Raw genomic sequence first — 23,425 nt, forward strand, 5'->3', positions numbered from 1 at the left:
GCTGAGCAATTCCCAAAACAATATATAAAAATTACAGATATCTTAGCAACAGGAAAGGAAGAGAAGGATGAAGAAAGAAGCAATCATAGAAGAGAAAATGGAAAGGAGAACAAAAATGAAGCTAGAAGACAGACAAGATGAGAGCAGAAAACCTTAAACAGCTGAGGAAGAGAAAAAAATTAATTTTATTCTTGCTTAAGCACTTGAATATGATTTTATGAACTACTAAATGTTATATTCCATATGCAATTTGCATTTTTTAAAATTATATCTGTAAATATTGACAAATAGTACTACTACTTGCTAATGCCATTTTCTGCATATACAGAAAGTATTCAGACCCCTTCGCTTTTTCACATTTTTTTATGTTACAGCCTTATTCTAAAATGGATATGTAATTTTTCTCTCTCCTCACTCTACATACGATACGACATAATGACAAAGCGATATCAGGTTTGTAGAAATTTGTGCAATTTGTTTTTAAATTAAACTGAAATCACGTTTACATAAGTATTCAGACTCTTTACTATGACTTTCAAAGTTGAGCTCAGGTGCATCCAGTTTCCATTGTTTGTCCTTGAGATGATCCTCCAACTTGAGGCACACAGCTGAACATTTTTTTAAAGGGGTTAATAAACATGTGGCTGAAGGTGAACCGGTAGATGTAGGGTTTTTCTTGGATTTTCAGAAGGCATCTGACAAAGTCTCCCATGAGAGGCTTCTAAGAAACTAAAAAGTCATGGGAAAGGACTTGACTTATTCCTTTTCCTTTGTTATCTATTGTTTACCAGAATTGTTACCTCAGTTTACCCTTGTTAAAATGTAAACCGATCTGATATGGTTATCTACTATGAAGGTCGGTATAAAAAACTGTTAAATAAATAAATAAATAAATAAATTCTCTGGTATGATGAAACCAAGATTGAACTCTTTGGCCTGAATACCAAGCATCATATCTGGAGGAAAACAAGCACCGCTCAATTCCTAGCAAATACCATCCCTACGGTGAAGCATGATGGTGGCACCATCATGCAGTGGGGATGTTTTTCAGCTGCAGGACCTGAGAGACGAGTCAGGATCAAGTTAAAGATGAACAGAGCAAAGTATAGAGACAATCTTCATGAAACCTGCTCCAGAGCACTTTGGACCTCAAACTGTAGCAACGATTCAGCTTCCAACATGATGACGACCTGAAGTACACAGTCAAGACCATGCAGGAGAGCTTCAGTTCTTGAGTGGCCCAGCCAGAGCCCGGACTTGAACCCAAAAGTCTCTGGAGAGACCTGAAAATAGCTCCCTCATTTAACCTTACAGAGCCTAAGAGGATCTGCAGAGAAGAATAGGAGAAAATCTCTCACTCTCCAGCTCCTCTATTACATTGGCAATCAACCTTCTTTTATCCTCTCTCATTCTCCACAGCCAATCCTGATCTGTTCCTTTCCTTAGTGACTGGAAGGGAGACAATATGTAAATCTACAACTCTAATGCTAAATTTTCAAAAGAGAAACTTTGATAAAATGAGGAAAATAGAAAAAAACTGAAAGCTGCAGCTGCAAAGGTTAAAAGTACACAAGTGTGGAAACTATTTAAAAATACCATCTTAGAAGCACAGTCCAGATATATTCCATGCATTAAGAAATGTGGAAGGAAGGCAAATGATTACTGGCATAGTGAGGGGAGTTGAGATGAAAGAGGCTATTTGAGCCAAAAATAAAAAACATTCTTCAAAAGCTGGAAGGATTCATCTGAAGAAAATAGGAAAAAGCATAAGCACTGTCAAATTAAGTGTAAAACATTGATAAGACTCGCTAAGAGAGAATTTAAGTCCAGCTGGCCATAGAGGCAAACACTCATAGTAAAAACCTTTTAAAATATATCCAAAGTAGGAAACCTGCGAGGGAATCTGTTGGACCGTGAGATGACAGAGGGCTTAAAGGGGCACTTAGGGACGATAAGGCCATTGCAGAGACTAAATGAATTCTTTGCTTCGGTGTTTACCGAGAAGGGTGCTGGGGAGATACCTGACATTTTTCAAGGTTGATGATTCAGATGAACTGACCCAAATCACAGTGATCCTGGAAGATGTAGTAGGCCAGATTGACAAACTGAAGATTAGTAAATCACCTGGACAGATGGTATACATTTACAAGAAATTTGTAATCTATCATTAAAATCATCCATTGTACCTGAAGACTGGAAGGTGGCCAACGTAACCCCAATATATAAAAAGGGCTTCAGAGATGATGCAGAAAACTATAGACCGGTGAGCCTTACCAGAGCCGGGAAAAATAGTGGAAACTATTCTAAAGATCAAAATCACAGAGCACACTGAAAGACATGATATATTGTAACACAGCCAGCATGTATTTTCCCAAGAGAAGTCTTGCCCCAAAATCTGCTTCGTTTTCTTGAAGAGGTTAATAAACATGTGGATAAAGGTTAACCGGTAGATGTAGTGTATTTGGATTTTCAGAAGGCATTTGAAAAAGTCCCTCATGAGAGGCTTCTATGAACTAAAAAGTCATGGGATAGGAGGTGATGTCCTTTTGTGGATTACAAACTGGCTAAAAGACAGGAAAGAGTAGAATTAAATGGTCTGGTTTCACAGTGGAAAAAGGTAAACAATGGAGTGCCTCAGGGATCTGTACTTGGACCAGTGCTTTTCAATATATTTATAAATGATCTGGAAATGGATATGATGAGTGAGGTGATCAAATTTTGAGATGATACAAAATTATTCAGCATAGATAAATCACATGCGGATTATGATAAATTGCAGGAGGACCTTGCGAGACTGGAAGGTTGGGCATCCAAATGGCGGATAAAATTTAATGTAGACAAGTGCAAGGTGATGTATATAAGGAAAAATAACCCATGCTGTAGTTACACAATCTCACGTTCCATATTAGAAGCTACCACCCAGGAAAAAGATCTAGATATCATGGTGATTAGTACATTGAAATAGCCAGCTCAGTGTGCTGCGGTTGTTAAAAAAGTAAACAATATGAGGAATTATTAGGAAGGTAACTGAATAAAATGAAGAATGTCATAATGCCTCTGTATTGTTCCATGGTGAGAGTTGAGACCGCACATTGAGTACTGTGTCACCGCATCTCAAAGAAAAAAAATAGAGTTGCACTGGAGAAGGTACAGAGAAGGGCAACCAAAATGTTAAAGGGTATGGAACGACTCCCCTATGAGGAAAGGCTAAAGAGACAGCTGAGGGGGGATAAGATAGAGGTTTTTAAAATCATGAGAGGTCTAGAACGGGTAAATGTGAATTGGTTATTTACTCTTTCGGATAATAGGATTAGGGGGCACTCCATGAAGTTAGCAAGTAGCACATTTAAAACAAATCAGAGAAAATTCTTTCACTCAATGCACAAGTAAGCTCTGGAATGTGTTGCCAGAGTATGTGGTTAGGTTAGTTAGTGTAGCTGGGTTTAAAAAAGGTTTGGAAAAATTCCTGGAGGAGAAGTCCATTATCTGCTATTAATCAAGTTGTCTTAGGGAATAGCCACTGCGTGCATTAGTAGCATGGGATCTACTTAAATGTTTGGGTACTTGTAACCTGGACTGGCCACTGTTGGAAACAGGATCTGGGCTTGATGGACCCTCGTTCTGACCCACTATGGCAATTTATGTTCTTTTTACAATTTCTTTCGGTTCTTGTTTTAGCCAAGGTTACAGATGGGAGAAAGCATCTCTCAAGGAAAGGAGGGAGGGTTTGTATGATTGAACTGCTGTCTTCAGAAAATAACTAGTATAGCTAAGTATCATCTGGTCACACAGACGACACCCAACGACATCGTGTGAGGCCCCCAGGCAGAGAATGCAAACCTCATGCGGATCCGTGATGGACATGGTCCGTGGGCAGTGGGGGAACCGATGAAAACTGGTTGACGCCATGAAAAAACACCCAGTGTGCAGACAATGACCGGTGGTCATTGTGACATGAATAGTCTGGAATCGAACGCAAAGTTGAAAAAAGGTAAAAAAACAAAAAACAAACAAAAAACCCCTACCACACCAAGAAGGCACAGACCACGAAGGAGGACCCGAGGAGGAAAACACTGGGAAAGACCCAATACTGGTAGAGAAAATAAGAAAAGAAAGGAGCTTCACGAACCGCGAGGCAACTGCACCTCGGAAAAGAAGAGACGAAGGGGGACCTTGCGTAGACTCGCGGATAGCAGCATGCTGGGCATGCTCAGTGTGCTGCTCAAAGCGTCTAGAAACTTTGACAAAACTTTTCCGTGCCAGGCTCCATCTGATGTCACCCACATGTGTGGACTACCATCCTGCTTGACCTACGAGAATACCAGTTACAAATAAGCAACTTTGCTTCCTCCATGACAAGGTAGGATAAAGTGTCTCACATGTGGTAAAACCCAAGTTAAAGGCTGTCTTGTCATCTACCTTTCGCAAGACAACCTGCCAGGTTGCAGGAGAAGTTTTAATCACCTATTTTAAAATAGGTCAGTCACTTCTCAAAAATCTAACTTACTGTCCAAACAGGAGTTAGCTTCTAGGCAATAGTGGGATGCATTAGCATGCAGTGAAATCCACATGGCTGCCTTACGTGGAAGTAGCCATTGCTCTGACCAGATGAGCATGTGCAAGGCCGTGCAATGAGAGGCCTGCTTTTTGATGATGGGTATTCAATCAGTGATCCAGTTAGCTACTATATGTTCATTAATAGGCTTTCCCGCTCTATTCGAGACATAGGATACAAAGAGCTATGTGGATGTTCTGATTTCTTTTGTCCTATCCCAACAGAACAAAGATCTTTTACAATCCAATGTATAACATGCCACCTATCCTGCCAGCATATATGATTTAGGAATAACAGATGGAAAGGAGAATTTCCTGATTTAAATGAAAATTTTGAGTACCTTCGGCAAAATTTTAGATTTTAGTTAAGCCTACCATTTTGGAAAACAACCTTGTGTATGGAAAGTAGGTGGAATAGTGCTTGGAATTCACATATCCTCTTTGATGAACTGACCAAAAGGTTGTTTGAATGGTGATTCTATTAGATGCTAGATGACCATACCGAGATTTTTTGAAATGGTGGGCAACCTTTATGGTAGCTTTCAATGTAACAATTCCTTCATTAAACCATTTTCCCTGTCATCTGGTCATAGCAGGTTGTTAGGTCATTGAAATGAGCTCGCACAGAATTTGTTTTTACCCAGAATTCATTAAGTAACTAATCTAGCTCACTGCTTCTCAAACCTGTCCTAGGGATCCCACAGGTTTTCCAGATATCCACAATGAATATGCATGAGATACAGTGACTTGCAAAAGTATTCAAATCTCTAAGAAGTCAGCAGATTGCAAATGACAATTACACAAATTGTTCCAGGTAGTATGTTTATTGCAATCCAGTATGCTCTTAAAGTACATTTTCAAAGTCACAATTCATTATTTCTTTGTATTTGTTTTATAAAATAAAATTAAAAACTGAAACATGCTCCTTGCATAATAATTCAACCCCTTCATACTAGTACTTGGTAAAACCACCTTTTGCTGCAATAACAGCTTTAAGTCTATTGGGATACATTTCTACCAGCTTTGCACACTGTTTGGAAGTGATTTTTGCCCGTTCTTCCAGGCTCGTTCTTCCAGGATCTTCAGATTGGTTGGACGACGCTTATGGACTGCAATTTTCAAATAATGCCACAGATTCTCGATTGGATTGAGATCTGGACTTTGACTTGGCAATTATAAAACTTGCAGTATCTCCCTATATGTTGCATCATCCTTCAAATTTAACAAAATACCCAGTTCCTGCTGAGGAATAGCATCCTCACAACATGATGTTGCCATGCCATACTTCACTGTTGGGATCGTGTTTGCTGAGGAACGGGCAGTATTAGGCTTGCGCCACACAGCGTATTTTAAATTTTGGCTAGAAAACTCCATTTTTGTCTCATCTGACCACAAAAGCTTATCCCACATTTTAGCTGGGACACTCCGGTTGCTGACTTATGTCATGATGGCTAGAGCCAAATTGATTCTGCTGCAGATAGCTGACGGAAACCACACTTGTTTGGACCATGCTGGGGCCAAAAGGACCATGGTTCCACAGTTCTGCTTTGCCTTCACTAGGGTCCTGTACACAGCCTAGGATCAGCAGTGTGAGGAAGCAGGAGCTTCACATGTGACACAGAAACCAGAAAAGACAAGACCATTAGCTATGCTAGCAGATAGAGGAAGTTTTGATAACAGTTCATAGGGAACAATGGTTTAAAAAGGGAAAAGAAAACTTAATGAGTTTCCCAGGGGACCCTAAAACCAGACACACCAGGAAGCACAAGACTGCTGGGAAATGTAGTCTGGGAACCTTTTGCAGAGGACCAATTAGAATGAAAGCAATCACTCAGACAGCTTGCGTTAATATGTACAGGACACAAATGAGGCAAATTTATATTCACTGAGGCTGTTAGCTTGTGGTTATAAGTGAACGTTCTATCCAGGTAGAGAAGGAAAGGCAGAAAGAGAGAGAGAAACAAAGCCAGAAGGAGAGCCTACATGATGGAAATGGGGAAAGTAGTAAGGCCTCATGTCCAAACTGGAGAAGCTGGACAATCTGGACAGTAGTCCTGCTGCTATAACCCAACTAGATGAAGTAGTTCGCTACATGCAAAAAGATCCTTGAGCTATAATCCAAGGACTTCAAGAAGGGCTGCTTACAGAGCCTGAGGAGATTACAGCAGGGGCCAAATATTAGCAGAAAATCCACAGGACCCTGTTTTTGAACGGTGGGCTTTCACTTTCGAAAAAGGCGATGACAAAGGGCTAACATTGTTGTTGGCATAAAAAAAAAAAGCATCAAAGATAAGGGCCCCCACTATCAAGTCTTCACAAAATTCAACCAATCAGAATCTCAGCAATGAAGACCTGAGTTACACAGACACAGGTTCAGGGATGACTCTGTAGGAGACTGGCCTGCCTTGCCTCAACTGTGCCATACCGGCAGCAGGCCCGCCCCCCCCCCCCCCCCCCTGCATCCAACTATGGCGTAGACCATTGACTCTGACTTAACTTTATAAATCTCTCTGGTTGTATAAAAAGTGATTTTGATCTCCAAGGGATGGTACTTAAAGGTGCCCCCCCTTTTTGGAGGGGGAAGTCTGTAAGGAACCATAGAGTCTTAAACTGCTGACCTTGGGAATGGCAAGCTGAAGCCTTCCTGGATGAGCTTTGCTTATAGTGGAAAATTGAAGAAACAGTAGTGTTGCTACTTTCTAGGTATTGTGGGCAGGGTTACATGTTCAGTCAGAGGCTCACTGGCCTAAAGGTAGTCCCACCCTAACAGCTCAGCTGTTTTAAGTTCTAGCAAGCAAAGATCTCTCTGCTGGCCCAATGTTCTTCCTTATTCCACAATATCAGGAATCAAATAGTACCACCAGTATATTTTAAACACCTCGCAAATGTGCAAAACCAAATATATGTAGGCCCCTTACTTTAAGGGTCTGTATTGTGCAACAGACTCTATTGTTGTATAGGGTCACCTTGCTTTAATTTAGATTTTTATCAATTGTCCATTTTTGTTAAGGTTTTTTCTATTATAGTAAAATTACACAACTCCAGGGAGGGGGACACAAATACTCATCTACTCCATGGTAGTTCACCCCTAGTTCACTGGGTGAACTACCATGGAGTAGATGAGTATTTGTGTCCCCCTCCCTGGAGTTGTGTAATTTTACTATAATAGAAAAAACCTTAACAAAAATGGACAATTGATAAAAATCTAAATTAAAGCAAGGTGACCCTATACAACAATAGAGTCTGTTGCACAATACAGACCCTTAAAGTAAGGGGCCTACATATATTTGGTTTTGCACATTTGCGAGGTGTTTAAAATATACTGGTGGTACTATTTGATTCCTGATATTGTTGTTAGACAATTCAGTACACTGGAATACAGTGGTTTTGGGTGAATTGGTTGTGATAGACTTCCTTATTCCACTACATGCAAATTTTTAGAAGTGCCATTTATTATTGATGTTAATGTGCTGAATTCAAATATGGCAATTAAACCTGCCATTTGGCTATTGTTTCCATGATATTTTACATTTTACATCTATGTCTATTGTGTAGCTAGTACACAGAGAGTAGAGTCTGAACATAAACTGTAAACTTACATCCTTTTGTGTATTTATGGTTGCATAATATTTCACTTGTCTTGTTTATGTAACTTTACAAATTAAATCATAAAAAGGATTATGGAAATAAAATGTACTATAAAACAAAAGGCCCAAAACTATTACATGTGCTTGTGTATACACACACAAGCCAAAAAGAACAGAGCAGCCACTGAATAAGGACTAAACTTGTTTGGTATTCATTAAATGAAACATCTCTTGTCACTCCAACAGTAGTGTGCAAGCATTAATGGACTCTATTTGCCCTGATACAGTTTTTCTATTGCTGCAATGCTCTGGTGAAATCACTCACCATGCTGATTGCTTGCAACTACTCTGCACTTTGGTGGAAAAAAATCTAGATGAGTGTGCAAAAAATATATTTTTAGTGACATGTTCCAGCCAAAGCTTTTGTATGCTTTGAGGAGGTTTCCCATCATCACCTTGTAGTTGTTTGCCTTGTTTCCAAGAATATTTGTTACCATTAATTGGAAGGCTTTCCATTCTGTCTTTTCCTTGACACACAATGTACAGTTAAATGCATCATCTTGAAGAAGTTCATGAATCTAAGGGCCAACAAAGACCCTTCTTTTATCTTAGCTTCACATAACCTTGGAAATTTACCACCAGGTACTTGAAGGCTGCTTTATTTTTATCCATTGTTGTGCCCAAAAAGCAAGTACTGTCCAAATCCAGTCATAGATTTATTCATTCATAGATTCAGTCAAAGATGTATACTAGTGATTTCTGGTTTAATATGTGATCCTTTCCCTTCACTTACCCTCCACAATTCTCAAGTCAAAAGTCATATATACTGACCCAATAGTCTATCTTGAGAATTAAAGCCAATCAACAATTTTAAGCACCATTTTCATTCTCGGTGACCCATATTTAGCAAAGTTTGACTACATTCATTTTGGAAGCATTTTGACTGTAGACCAGTGTTCTTAAGGCTGGGTCTGAAAAGCTGCTTGCAATTTTATCAAGCTGTTTGGGTCATTCTTTGCATGCATTTAGGTTCCAGATGCTAAATTTTAGGTGCCTGGGTAAATTGGCACCCAGGAATTTTCCAACTGACTTAGGGCTTCAGAAAATCTCTATTTTGTGTTGATGGAGAAAATGTTTAGTACATATGGCCTTAGTTAGAAGCTAGTTGAGTACTAGGCAACCAGGAGTAGTAGTAAATGGTGTTTACCCCAAATAAAGGGGTTCATCAGTGAAGCACTGAAGGGATCAATCTATTCAATATTTCCCTAAGTGATAATTGCAGAAGGTTTATTTAGGAAACCTTCAGGACAATTTATTTTTCGCAGATCTTCAACCTAGTGGACATCCTGGATGGACTAGAATTAAATGAGCAGTGATCTAGTGTTTGGTTACTTAACCTTTTAGATCCTGCTCATTGAAGGAATTATTTACTGATGCCCCTTTTCACATATCTTAGTTAACTAGACCCAAGTATGGTATAAAAAAAATTTGCAAGTAATTAAAAGTATATGAAAAAATGTTCCACTTGTGGAACGTTGGGACCTGAACAGTTAATAGTTTAAAAAAAAAAAAGTGTACTGTCATGCATTTGGGAAATTCAAGAGAGCAATATATGATTTTGGGAAGGGGGAGCTGATGTGTAAACAGAAGGATCTCATCATATCTGATGATCTTAAGGATGCAGAAGTGTAACAAGGCAGTGGCAGAAGAATGCAAGTGTACAAAGGAAGAAGTAGTTTCCAAATAATGTCTTTGTACAAATCATTAGTAAAACCTCATCTGGAATATCATGCACAGTACTGGATGCCTCATCTCTGAAAGGACAGATTTTTTTTTGTACTTTATTTATATTCCACTTTTTGGCACTTCAGAGCATGCAGAGAAGGGATACCAAAATGGTGCAGAATTCCTGCACCATAATGTCCTATGAAGGGGAATATAAATAAATATTATTTTAAAAGGAGACTAGGGGGAATATGACAAAAACATTTAACCACAAAAGTTTAAAAAATAAGTGGCAAGCATTTTGAGTTGCACAGAAGTTCTACCATAAGGTATCATGATGTGAGAACCATGATTTAAATTTACAAACATGGCTGGAAAAATATTTTGAAAACTTAGAGATTAACTCTTCTTCAGTGTGGCCTGCTCAAGGGCTTGGCCTGAGCATAGCAGTAGCAATGTCCTCTTTCAGGCCTGGTTTAGCGCCTGTCAGGCCTGAGGGCAGATACAAATTTTAGGCATCCAGGATTTTTTTTAGTCTTCTTCATGACTAACATTACTTCCTGTGAAAAATGAGGGTGTTAAGTGGATACATGTTTATTTCTATGACATGAATATCAAGAATAAAGTACAGTGGTACCTGTCACCTAAAGAAGAATCATTTGGAAAAATGTATTTAAGTGCATTTGATTACCCATTTTTGCATTACAATTCATAACAGAAGGTACAAGTAACTTAAATTAGTAGTTATTTAAAATACTTTACCTAAAGACTTTGGCAGCAGGGTTCTGATAAACTCATTATGGTCGCCAACGTGCAGTATGCTGTATACACTGGTATTCATAAGCTCTTCTTGATTATACCTCAGGTACTGTGTCACATTTTCAGAAACAAACACAACATTGCCTTCTAAGTTCACCACAAAAAAGAATCCATCCAGTGCCTATAGCGAAGAAAACATGGAATAAAATACTGAGTTTTACTATTAAAAAACACAGTAGCAGAAAAATATACTTTTTCAAAGAAAATCCCACCACTCCAAACTTGATTTTTCTCTCAAACCCTCCTTTTATATACTTAGTCATATTTATAAGTAATTCTGGGCATCCTACCAATTTCATGAAATGCAATTTCTGTGCACCTGCTTCAAACACTGCTCTATTACCACCTACTTTATTCTATGTCTAAAATTCATGCACTCAACACTCATTGTTGGTTCTCAGTATAATCTTTCAAAAATACCCTTCCTTTCGAACCCAGGACTTTGATTGAGATCACTTTAAAGGTAAACTGACATCATCCACCAAGAAACTACTGTCTACACTTGCCATGCCCTACCCTGTCCTCCCTAAATCCCCTTCTTCAATCTTAATCCTATTAGATGTTGACACCTCTCTTCTGCTCCTCCTCACTATGTGCCCCTGGATCCCATTCCCTCCATCTGCTCTCATTCTCTATCATAAGTTTCTCCCTGTGATCCTTTGCTTAAAATGTTAGCACTCTTCTTTAGATTTAAAAAAAGTACAAATATTTTTCTTTCCAATTATCTCAACTTCTTGAAGGAGACATTTAGACTTACCTGATAATTTCCTTTCCTTTATTTTTGCTATACCAGTACAGAACAATTGGGTTTAGTCCTTCATCCGGTTGATGGAGGCAGAGAACATTTTTTTCTATCCTGTGAAATCACTAATGTGTGTGGTGCAGTGACAGTAAAAGCCAGCATTCCCATGACAAAGCAGATTTTAAAACATAACAAAATGCCAGCTTTTTTCTTTTTATAGAAAAGGCTCTCTTTCAAATTGTTACATTAAAAGACTATATAATTTATATCTTTCTTGTTTTAATTTTCACATTTACTAGAAAATCTCTATATTCTTTAAAGGAAAGGTTTCTGGATTGGTGCAGCAGAAATAAAGGAAAGGAAATTATCAGCTAAGTCTAAATTTCTCCTTTCTCTGCTTTCTGTTTCACCAATCCAGAACGACTGGGAAATACCAAAACTTAATTATTCTGGGTTGGAAGATACAGAACACTTGCTTTATAAGCAGTGGTTTTGTTTTTTTTCATGAAAACATCCCATCTGTAATGTTTTGTAATCTGGACCATGTGGCCACTTTATAAATCTTTGCTAGATATACAGCTCCTTTTTATACCCAAGAGGATGACTGTTTGAGTTGAATGGGCTATGATTTTAATAGATCCTGATTTTCTTTTAATGTATGTGCTATTCTTTTCGACTCCTTTGTCCAACTTGCTATAATTGGTTTGGCTGTCACCTAAACTTTTTATACTCCTTCAAAATAAATGCACAGTTTATCTAAATTTCTGTAAAAAAAAAATAAATAATTGACACCTCTAAATATCTCAGTAATATTTTGATTATTTCTAAGTAAAAGTAGAGTTCACTTCTGGTTAAGTAGAATAAGTTGGATTAATAGAATGTGTACTGGAAGATTAATTTTAAAACATCTTGCTAATGGTTTTGACACTAGAATAATTGTTCTTAAGGTAAGAACTTTAATCATCTTTTTAATAGGAGCAAAAGGCACAATTACTGAAGTCTTCATGAACAAATCGCCTTTAGGATTTGTTTTAGACTCTCAGTAAGAGTTTCTATTGTCTTTGCCTTTGTGACATAATATTACTGATACTTGCATCCAAATTTAGTTCTCCACTTAAATCCCTTTACTAGTCCCATTTTGTAGAGATGATAAAATTGCAGGAATATCTGCATGGCTAGGAGAGTTTGATGAAGCTTTGCAAAATGATTCAAAAGAATGCCAAAACATGAATAGATGCTAAGGAAGTGAACTTTTAAAACTATATTTTAATATTTTGCTTACAATAGGAACAATAGCAAAGAAAACAACAAACCTTTATTAAACCACTTATCTAGCGTTACATTGTAGGACAAAATTGGCATTATAATGATAATGTGCCTTGGATTAGAAGATCTCTGGCTTCTAGACATTTTAGAGGTTGATCAAACCTCAATTTCATTAGATGTGCAAAAGACGGCCAACTGAGCCAAACTGTTGCCAAAGACCCTTAGTTTTTTGTTTTTTTTTGTTTGTCAAATTAGGTCCCATCAAGGGGCCATGGAGGGAAATAACATGTGTCAAGTTCCCTTTTAGCCAAGTCTGGAATAGTTTAACTATCCCCTCGAGGCCTTATGCCTTGCTTCTGCAGGAATAAAATATCTTTGTTTTGCTAATTGGGATTAGGATTGATATACTTCCTAAAAAAAAGATGCACCTGCTCCCCTGTATAGAGAAGATTTTGGTTCTGGAAATCAGCTTGTAAATTCTAACCTCACTCAATATGAAGTGCAGGAAATAATGGTTTGTGACACTAGATATCTCCCGACTGCAGGTTCATTTAGGTTTATTTATTTATTTATATACCAGCTACTAATAATAAACTATTGCAGCACCTTGCTCGATTATACACGTTTCACCAGTAGCATTATCACACTTTTTTTTTTTTTGCTTTACTCTTCAGATGCAGGAAAAAAGTGATATAACACTAAAACTCAGTGCTCTATTCTCAATTCTGATATTTGAACATGATCCTTTTATATGAGATCACTTAACTTTCACAAATGACCTTCCCTGTCTCACAAGTTTGAAACAGTTATTACTAAAATCCATTGTCAAGGATCTAGATGATTACTCTTTTTTAAACCCATTATAACAGCCTTGTCTTCAAAGGAAAAGTAAAGATGAGATAATACTTGTGATTTTGAAAACAAAGGTTCCTGCGTAACAGAATAGAGCTCTGGAGACTTATGTGAGCTCTGGACCTAGGTATCAAACATATAAATGCTGCCTACTAGATCAATAATTGCATATAATCCCAAGCACTTGGTAATTCCTTTTTCTTTTTTTTTAATATTTAGAAATAATTATCAACTGTTTGGAGAATACATAAGCATTTTACTTAAGTAATGAACTGAACTTGTAAGTAGGCTTTTTGTTTTGTTTTTTTAGGAAGATATGCTTTTTGATACCAGGATTCCTTAGTGTAGTAATGATGCTCTGATTAAACAGTTATCCAGGTATCGATTCTTTTCTTAGACATGCTGCTAAAAACCCCATTACGTCAGTGAATGTTCTGTGTGTGCTCTGAACTGGAAATTTTTCCCAGTTATCCCCTAATGAAGAAATCTCTTAAGACTTTCTATTACTGGAATATGGAAATATATGTTAGATCTAGCTAACTTTAAAAAATGTTTCCTTTCTGCTCTGTCAGTATTAATGAGAAATTACTACTTACCTGATAATTTCCTTTTCTTTAGGAGAGTCAGATGAATCCAGAACAAGTGGGTTATGCATCCCTACCAGCAGATGGAGACAGAGCAAACTGACGTCACAGTATATATACCCCTGCAGTGACGATAGCCTGCCAGTATTTTCTTCAAAAGCAATTGTGGACAGACTAGCAAAAAACGTGATTAAAAACAAATAACCATTGCAATACTCAGCCAACAGGCAACACTGTGCTCAGACAAGAATGCAATAACACTAGCCTAGGGACTGGAGTAACACGTAGGCAGAACAAGTAGGATATACCCAAGTTACTCCCAAACAGGGAGAGAGCCCTAGTGGAATGAGCTCTAACCTGACTAGGTAGCTACTTCCCAGTATCCACATATGCAGCCGAGACTACCTCCTTAATCCAGTGAGGTATTGCAGCCCACGAGGCTGGCTCTCCCTGCCTAGTACCTCTTTGAAGGACAAACAGGTGATCCGACTTCCGAAAAGGCTCACAAAGGTTGGTCTTCTATAGAGTCCAAAACGCCTGGATCCTCAAGCACGACCTGTCATGTTAAAGGAGAACTACGTCTTCTTTTTATCCTCCGGCAAACGAAGAACCGGAAATTTGCACCACTTATTGGCCATTTCCTCCAACTTGCTCCCAAATAAAAGTAAGCCGTTAAAGGGAAATTTAGTGAGGTTAGCCATGGAGGTCGCATTGGCTGACCAATTTCTCAACCATAACTGATGCCTGGTTGCTACTATAGAAGCCACCTCTCTGGCTGAAGTGAGGACCAAATCACAGCCTGCATCTGCCAAGAAGGCAGAGGCTGGTTCCATAACTGCCCTGGAGAATATCCCAGAGTCATTAACCTCCTGGGAGAGAAGCAAACAAGAGCGAGCCACCAAGGAACAACAAGAAGTGATCTGCAAGGTCATTGCCACTGCTTCAAATGCTTGCTTAAGGATAGACAATCTTTTTATCATGAGCATCTTTCAAGGCCGCTCCTCTTTCTACGAGAATAGTGGTCCTCTTGGAGACTGCACACACACACAAACACACACACGTGCGTCTACCTTTGGAAAACGTAAGCACGCTCTTACCACTGGATCCAGAGGGTGCAGGACTTCCAAAACCTGACCCCCTTTGAAATTAGCCTCTGGGACACACCTCACTCAAGATCAATCAGTTCTTGAATGGCCTCCATTACAGGAAAAATACACAAGGCTTTACGCAAGGAAACCAAGATGGGATTTCTCTTCGGCTAAGACCCGGAATCTGCCCCAAGATCCCTGAGCATTTCCAAGGTCTGGGAGACCAGAGATGATAGTTCATCTCTATGAAAGAACTGTAGCATAGTTCTATATGGTTCTAATCCTGGAGGAATTTCACCATCCTCAAGAGAGTCAGGATCAACACCACCATCCATGCCATCCGGATCTCTATCAAGAAGTCCTGATGCTGTTCTAGGAGTACTCCAGTGCTTAACAGAATGTCCAGGCAAGCTTCCTACCTGTGCCTCTGCTCTGGGAGCATTGGACAGGGTTGAAGACTGCGCCCGAAGAAAAGTTTACAACCCCTGGAAAAATTCTACCCATGAAAAAGTAGAAGTATCTAAACCAGGAGGCACCTGAGGCGAATTCACTGAGCTACCATCTCCTGCTGAGAAATCAGTTAGGGCAGGTCCAAATTTAGGCACCCTACCTGAGTCGTCTTTACCCAGACCTACATCTGACTGGGAAGAACCAAGTTTAGTGAAATCAGAAAAAGATATTCTCCCTGAGCCTCCAAACAGTACTGGCACAAGTTAGCGGGAACTCCTGGCTGAGATGCCCTAATATGACAGGCAAAGAGAAAGGTACTTAGGCTTCTTAGGTATAGGCGCCATTATGGCCAACAGTATGCTGAGCAGCAGCCAGAGGCATGCATCTAGCTGGTTTTTTTGTTTTTGTTTTTTTTAAATATATGTACTTACAACTTAGGCGCCCAAAAATTAGACGTCTCAACCCTTAGGCAACCCACACCTAGGCGCCTAACTAGGCAGCAAAGCGTCCTAAAGATAAGCGCCCCAAAAAACAAGCACACAGTACATCTTGTGCATACAGGTAAGTGTGCGGCCACTACGGCACCACGCAACTTGGACACTCAGACTATAAGGCCCAACTGCGCGTCCAAAAACTTGGCGCACAACCTGGGCGCACAGCTAGAATCACTTGCCGAACCGACAATTCTGTAGAGGGCAGCCTGACAAAGCGCGCAAAATGCTGTTGCGCCCTATCACACGGCACGCAGTGAAAAAGGAGGCTGCTCAACCCGCCAAGCTCTAACTTCTGCCCATGACACTGCCTGAGCTGTAGTGGAATGAGCCCTAACCTTAGGTAACTGCTTCCCAGTATCCACATCCACGGAGTGGGACGAACGTCGAAATGGCACACCAAGCACGGAGACTAGGAAAAGGAAGAAGCCCTACTCAACAAAAGCCTCCTAAGTCTCTATATATTACTTTTTTTTTTTTTTTTTTTTAACTTACCAAGCTCAGCCTCACCTGGCTGCGGGAGGAGAGGGCATGTGCTTTCACTGCCGTGCTCGACTTCATGTACCCGCTGCCTTTCAGCTGCTTAAGCAGCTAAGTCCACACCGGCTGAACATTAACTACCCGACCAAGGCACTCATCTGAGGGTCCACGGAAATCAGTCACCTCAGGAAATCTCAACTGGGGGAGAGACCATTTGATTTCACCACAGGAGGGCAGGGTGAATTTTCCTTAATTCTCCTTTCTCAAAATGAAGCAATCCCAAATAGGGAGACGCATGTCCACCATCTGCTGGAGACGGAAAATACTGGCAGGTTGATGTCACTGCAGGGATATATTTACTGTGACATTGGTTTGCTCTGTCTCCATCTGCTAGTAGAGGTGCATAACCTACTTGTTCTGGATTCATCTGACTGGATGCTAGGAAATGGCAAGTTTTAATTAAAAAATATGGGGCAAATCATCTTAGTTCACTCTCCTTCTAAATTCAGAATTGAGTCTGCATGTTCTGTTTATTGTTGGAGTCACAAAGAATACTGAATAAATTCTAAATGTTTATTCCTTGACATAATATTTTCAACCTAGTAATTTGCTTATTGTAGTTAGTACTGCTGCTTTTTGGTTTTTGTCATGTTCAGAACATGGTGATACCTGTAATTCTTTTATAATGGAGAAACTAGCTCTAGGGCATAGCTGTATTGTAAGAAATCCTGGAACATCTAGGTCCTCCACTATATCTCTCAGATTCTCTTTTTGTGGAAGCCAATTAGTGGCTGCCCTTAAAAATATTACAAAGAGTGATTCCTCTTAACCACATATCTAAAGTGCCTGAATGTAATCTGCTTTGAAATGCTCTGCCTTTCAGATTATTTTTAAGGGCAGCCACTAATTGGCTTCCACAAAAAGAGGATCTGAGAGATATGATGGAGGACCTAGATGTTTCAAGAGTTGATTTTTCTACTTTTTGAAAAGTTATCTTTTGAACTTTGGATCTTAAAGGTTGAGAAGTATAATGAATTATTGGTCTGTAACTTCTGGAATCATGGTATAATATAAGAACATAAGATATGCCATACTGGGTCAGACCAAGGGTCCATCAAGCCCAGCATCCTGTTTCCAACAGTGGCCAATCCAAGTCACAAGTACCTGGCAAGTACCCAAACATTAAATAGATCCCAAATTTATGGATTTTTCCTCTAGGAATTTATCCACACCTTTTTTAAATCCAGTTACACTAACTGCCATAATTACATCCTCTGGCAATGAATTCAGGAGCATAACTATGCGCTGAGTGAAAAAGAATTTTCTTCAACAGTAGTGCAAGTAGAGTCAATACTGTGACCAAGTACTTCCTTGTCTATGTCAACATGCCAAAGCCATGTTGCCCACAAAGAATCATATCTTCTGGCACAGGCTATAAAGAAAGCAGTAGGGTAGACAGACTCCTAGCCTAATCTCTATGACACACTGTCATACAACCTGCTGAGGAAATGGTCAAAAGTTTGCTGTCATATTTGACACACAAGCCCACTGTCTGGCTAGACCTAACCAGAGTGACTCGTAATACTATCTATCCTACACAAAAACCAGTGTGCCTCGTGAACACTAGGACTTTTCCTAGTCTCTTCTATGACAGGGGACACTGTGAGCTCTCATTGCACAAAGTTGTCACTACAGTTGATGGAAAATTTGTTCCTAAAAAATCAATCTGCCTTTGCGCAGACTTCCAAACTTGCCAATTTGAAGGCCTTGTTGCTACTCTGCCTGCCTGTTTGCAGTGCAGGCAGTACAGGGGCCTGACAGCATACACTTCTTTTGCCTTCCATACCCCAATTACCACCATAAAGGCCTTACTGAATTAAATCCATTTCTTCTGACAGCTAGACCCCAAATACTACTACAGGGGACATGAATTCTCTAAAAGCAAAAAATGGTCCCTAAGACTAACTTTTGTTTTTTATTTTTAATTTTAGTTCTTCAAAAATCAGCTAGCCTAGCCATAAAACATCTCTAGCTCCTCCCCAAAAGCTATTAAAACTAAAGCAACCCTTATAAGGTCATTTCGAATGTCACACTAGCACGCAGCTACCTTTTTCAGCTGGATCAGATCCTCTTAGTTGAAAAGCTTCTTAATTTTGAAGAAGTGCTTATAAGACATAGCTCAAACAGGTAGCCACTTGCTCTGCTAAAATAAGTGGAGAGAAATCATACTTAAATAATTTATTTCCTTATTCAATCCTCAAGATAGATGTTTTCTCCCAGAAGGATAATTGATTTAATGGCCACAGTAGGAGCCACTGTATTAACTTGTAGCTTTTAAATAAATGATTTAAGAAGTCTAACAAAGCGAGCTTAGAGATATATCTCTTACCTGAAACAAGTTTCTGGCAAATTGTCCTTTCAATGAAAGAATAATCACTAATTCCCATTGTAGAGGAAAAGGTTTTTGAAGCATACGTATATCTTTTATACTCACAATTAGGGCTCTATAATAATCTATATTCTGCCAGCAGTAAGGAAGAATGCTGTAAGCACTTCTTTATTTATTGCAGGAAATTTGTTTTCCTCAAAAAAGGTCCCATTTCTACCATGGATACAAAACTGTTCTCTTCATATTCCTCTTCAATGTCTGCATTAGAAAGATCTATTGTACAAATAGCAGGAACATTTGTTTGTTTTTTAATAATTTCCCTTGTAAGACTTTAAAGCTCTTATGAGGTTACATAGATACCATGCTAAATGCTCCTGAGGACTCCTTTTTACAGCAAATAAAGAATCTAATCCTTTATCCCGCTTACAAAGCGCAGAAAGCTAATGAAGGTATTTGAAAATGTCTTTGAACAAATACTAGTGGAAAGGATGTTTTCATAGAAGACTGATCCCATTTTCATAAAGTTCTGGTTTCAAAAACAGACATGATGTTACTGAATGCTCTTTAGCATTCAAAGGAGTTATGTAGTCCTCTTAATATTGAGAAATAAACAGTAGTGAAAAATTAAAAGATTCTTAGAGGACTTTCTTCCTCTTTTCCCTAATATATAAATATGTAATTGTTTTATATATATATATATATCTATATTGTAAGTCTATGTATGTATGTATATATATATATATACACACATACACACACGCGCGCATATACATACGCATATATATGTGTGCGTATAATATGTTGATGCCACCAAAAAAAAACAAACCCTCGATGGGAATGGAAGCATATCTAAATTCAAGTCTGGCTCACTACTCAGTAAAATTTACAGGTGTATGGCCTAATCAAACTGAATGTCTCAGATAAAATTAACCTTTTTCTGTTTCTTTCCAATTCAAATCACACACCAGACCAATAAGATATATACAGTAGTGTATTTTACCCCCTAAAAAAGTCAGCAGATTTATGAGGATTACAAATGACTCGCAGATTGTTCTAGACAATATGTTTATTGCAAACCAGTATGCTCTTAAAGTTAATTTTCAAAGTCACAATTCACTATTTCTCTGCATTTTTTGTAAAATTAATTAAAGACTTAAAAATTCTGCTTGAGTAAGTATTCAACCCCTGTGGAAGCTCCAGATGAAAGATATTGCCCTAAACAATTTGCTTACAACTGGCCTCTACCTGGGGATCATTAAAACAGGTTAGCTTTTCTGGATTTAAAAGAAACCTATCAGTACCATTGGTCAGGCTGTGAATCTGAAGGAAAGCTGTGAAAATGAAGACCAAAGAGCATTCTAAGGAAATTAAAGATTAAAGTTATATACATGCACAAGATAAGAAAAGGCTACAAAATAACATCCAAGTGCTTGGATATCCCAGTGAGCACTGTTGGATCAACTGAGGAAATAGAAGCTATTTCATACCATCCAGACTCTGCCTAAACATGGCTGCCTTCAAAATTTAGCTTCAGAGCTGAAGGAGACTTGTAACTGAAGCCACAGGGGCCAATGCAATACCGTGTGCAGCGACTAGCACATGGCTTAACACGCGATTGGACGCGCATCCATAACCCCTGATGCAAAACGTGCATCCATATCACAGAGTAGCTAATAGCGCTCATCACATGTAAATTCCATGTAGATAAGGCTATTAGCTAATTCCCACGATGCAAAAAGTTTCCCACACGGCCAATGTACCCATCGCAATGCGGCAAATTTTACACCAGCCCGGGGATGGCCTAAAGGTATGCCACGCTCAAGGGCACATTGAAAAAAAAAAGAAAAATCCTGCTTTCTGTGATTCCTCCTAATAGTATCATCATGATACTAAGTAGTACTATAGAAGGAAACATCAATCACTATAATTGATGTTAGATAAATAGTCTAAATGTAAAGGAAATCATACTAAACCTCTAAAAGTGATTAAAACACTGAGGAGGGATGGAGGTGTTTTTGACCCTCAGAAAATCTTGCACCATTATGCTTTTCTCTCTCTATTGGTTACCAATTGTTGAAAAAGCTATAAGTTATTAGCTGTCTTCCATTCCAGAGGAAGTAACAGTCCAACATTATCTTTTTCACATGGTCAAGATTTGAGATCTTCTCATGGCTGCTTATTGATAGTGGCTTCAGCTCAGATTTGGCTGAAACGTTATGCAAAGTGAGCTTTCTCAATTGTGGCCCTGCAGATTATGGAATAGTTTACTAGTTTCAGTTGGGGCTGAGTTAAATTAACAGAAACTCTGCAAGCAGGCCAACTGCACATTTCCTCTCTAAGGTGAAACAAATAAAAATGAGGTTGGGTGGTACTATTTTTTTTTTGGTAGGATTAGTATGTTTTAGTTTTTTAATTTTTTTAAATGTATTTTTATGTTTTATTTGCAGTTTATGACTATTTTTTAAATGCTTTAATTTTTCTTATACTGGATTATGCAGTATATGTGTTAAATAAATATGAATAGGGGACTACTATTTTTCTTTTTTCATCAAAAATACTATATACTTCCTTGATAAAAAAAAATGGATCTATCTCATATCTAATCATGCTGAGATTTCTTTAAATTGAAAAGAAGTATGTCTTCCTCACCTGATTTGTTGCTTTAGTTCCAGGCTTCTGGAAGATCTGGATTTGATAGATCAAGTTAAATGAAAAATATTCCACTATTGCCTTGTTAATGATCCATGTGATATTTCACCCACTATTAAATGGGAAGCTTTTTAAGTAACTCTAAGGGGACTGCATATAACGTCTTAATGCAGTAAAGAATAAGTTATGGAAGGAGGAAATTCAAAATTTGGAAAGCAAAATGAAGAGGGAAATGCACATATAGAGAACTAAAACATTCACAAGAAAGTACACACTATTATTGTAACTTTAGAAGCTAAAACACTTAACATAATACCATTTGTAGTCAACAAGCAGGCAAATTAATTTACCTGGAGAAAGCTAGCTACTGTTCATAGTAAGTGGGCCCATTAGCATAATATTTAAAAGCAAGAAGGAACAGGAAAATTCAAGCTGTAAAATCATCACAATTTATAAGGACAAAAGAATTCAACAGTACTATATAAATTTCTGGGCAGCATTTATTAATCAGAAACTATATGTAATTTTCAGCATCTCAATACATTTCTTCTTTCACTGGATTAATCCCAGATAAATCAGGAGGATGAAAGTAAATTTGACTCTACAATTACACAGAAGTAAATTCAAGAAGTCATTAAATCTCCAACTCCTTGTTAATCACTGGGCCTGGACAGTTTTAGTGTGGAAGTTTATTAATCAAGTCTTATGTAGCAAACTGACTTCAAAACAACCATGTGAAGATTTTGTTCACAGAATACAGCCAAGGGTGTCTTAGTTGTGGCTGTGATTATAGAATTGGAGAAGTTAGGTAAAGACCCACTGTTTACTTAAAATTACAGGTCAATGAACAAATATGGCCAGAAAAATATATGCTAAAATATTAGCTCAAACAATAGTCATGAGATGAGTAATCCACATTTTTTTTTCTTAACAGGGTTAGATAATGCAAGGCTATTTTGTAATATTCTACAATAAGTGAAAAAGGTGGTGGTTCCGATTGCAGCAATTTCATTAGAAGCTGAAAAGGGCTTTGATTGGATGGAATGGAAGGTGAAACAAAAGCAGCCAGAGAGCTAGAAGGAAAGAACAGCACGTATTTCTGTGTAGTGGGTCAGAGGGATGACCTGAGTCTCGAAGTTTGGCAGCTGGAAAGGCGGGCCAGGGTAATGAAGCAAAGGAACCCACTTCCAAGAGAGTGAGTACCTAAACAGCCTGGAGAAAGAGTGCCACAAATTCCTGGAAGAACTGGACGAGTTGCTGGCAGAGATGTCCCGTCAGGTGACTTAAGTCATGGCAACAGTTTGAGATTGGTGCTGCAGGTGGTTCTGAGGAAGACCCTGTAGTGTACCCAAACACTATTGGGAGTCCAGAGACTGCACTCGTGAGACACTTATAGAAGGGGGCTGTGAAGAACTGAGAGAGAGAGGTCACAGAGAGCCCTGGGAAGGGTGACACAAACTGCCCAGGAAAGGGCAGTATTGAGAAGTTGGAAGTCTGTGCTACAGGAGGTCCTGATGAAGACCCTTGTAGGGTGCCCAAACACTACTGGGTCCAGAAACAGCTCTTGTGAAAAGCTCAGAGAGGACATGAAAAGGCCAGCGAGAGAGGAGATGAAGGACCAAATGTGTGGTGCTGCAGAGACCCCAGCAAGTGAGCCTGCAGAGGAGCCAGCGACCAGAGCAGGCAAGTGGGCAGAGAGCATTGAGGGGATACCAGAGGAATCACGATGGAGGCACCACAGCCAGTCCA

At 38.8% G+C, this 23,425-nt stretch overlaps 1 protein-coding gene across 1 annotated transcript in view; it reads right to left on the reverse strand.

Moving 5' to 3' along the window:
- The window catches only part of NCOA2 (nuclear receptor coactivator 2), a 649,459-nt gene that overhangs the window by 244,410 nt on the left and 381,624 nt on the right, over positions 1–23,425 (reverse strand). The window contains 1 exon segment of the mRNA XM_029591446.1: positions 10,629–10,806. Within this exon segment, the coding sequence (XP_029447306.1) occupies positions 10,629–10,806 (178 nt within the window).

The sequence above is a fragment of the Rhinatrema bivittatum genome, chromosome 2 (assembly GCF_901001135.1).
Source record: "Rhinatrema bivittatum chromosome 2, aRhiBiv1.1, whole genome shotgun sequence".
NCBI classification, from domain to species: Eukaryota; Metazoa; Chordata; class Amphibia; order Gymnophiona; family Rhinatrematidae; genus Rhinatrema; species Rhinatrema bivittatum.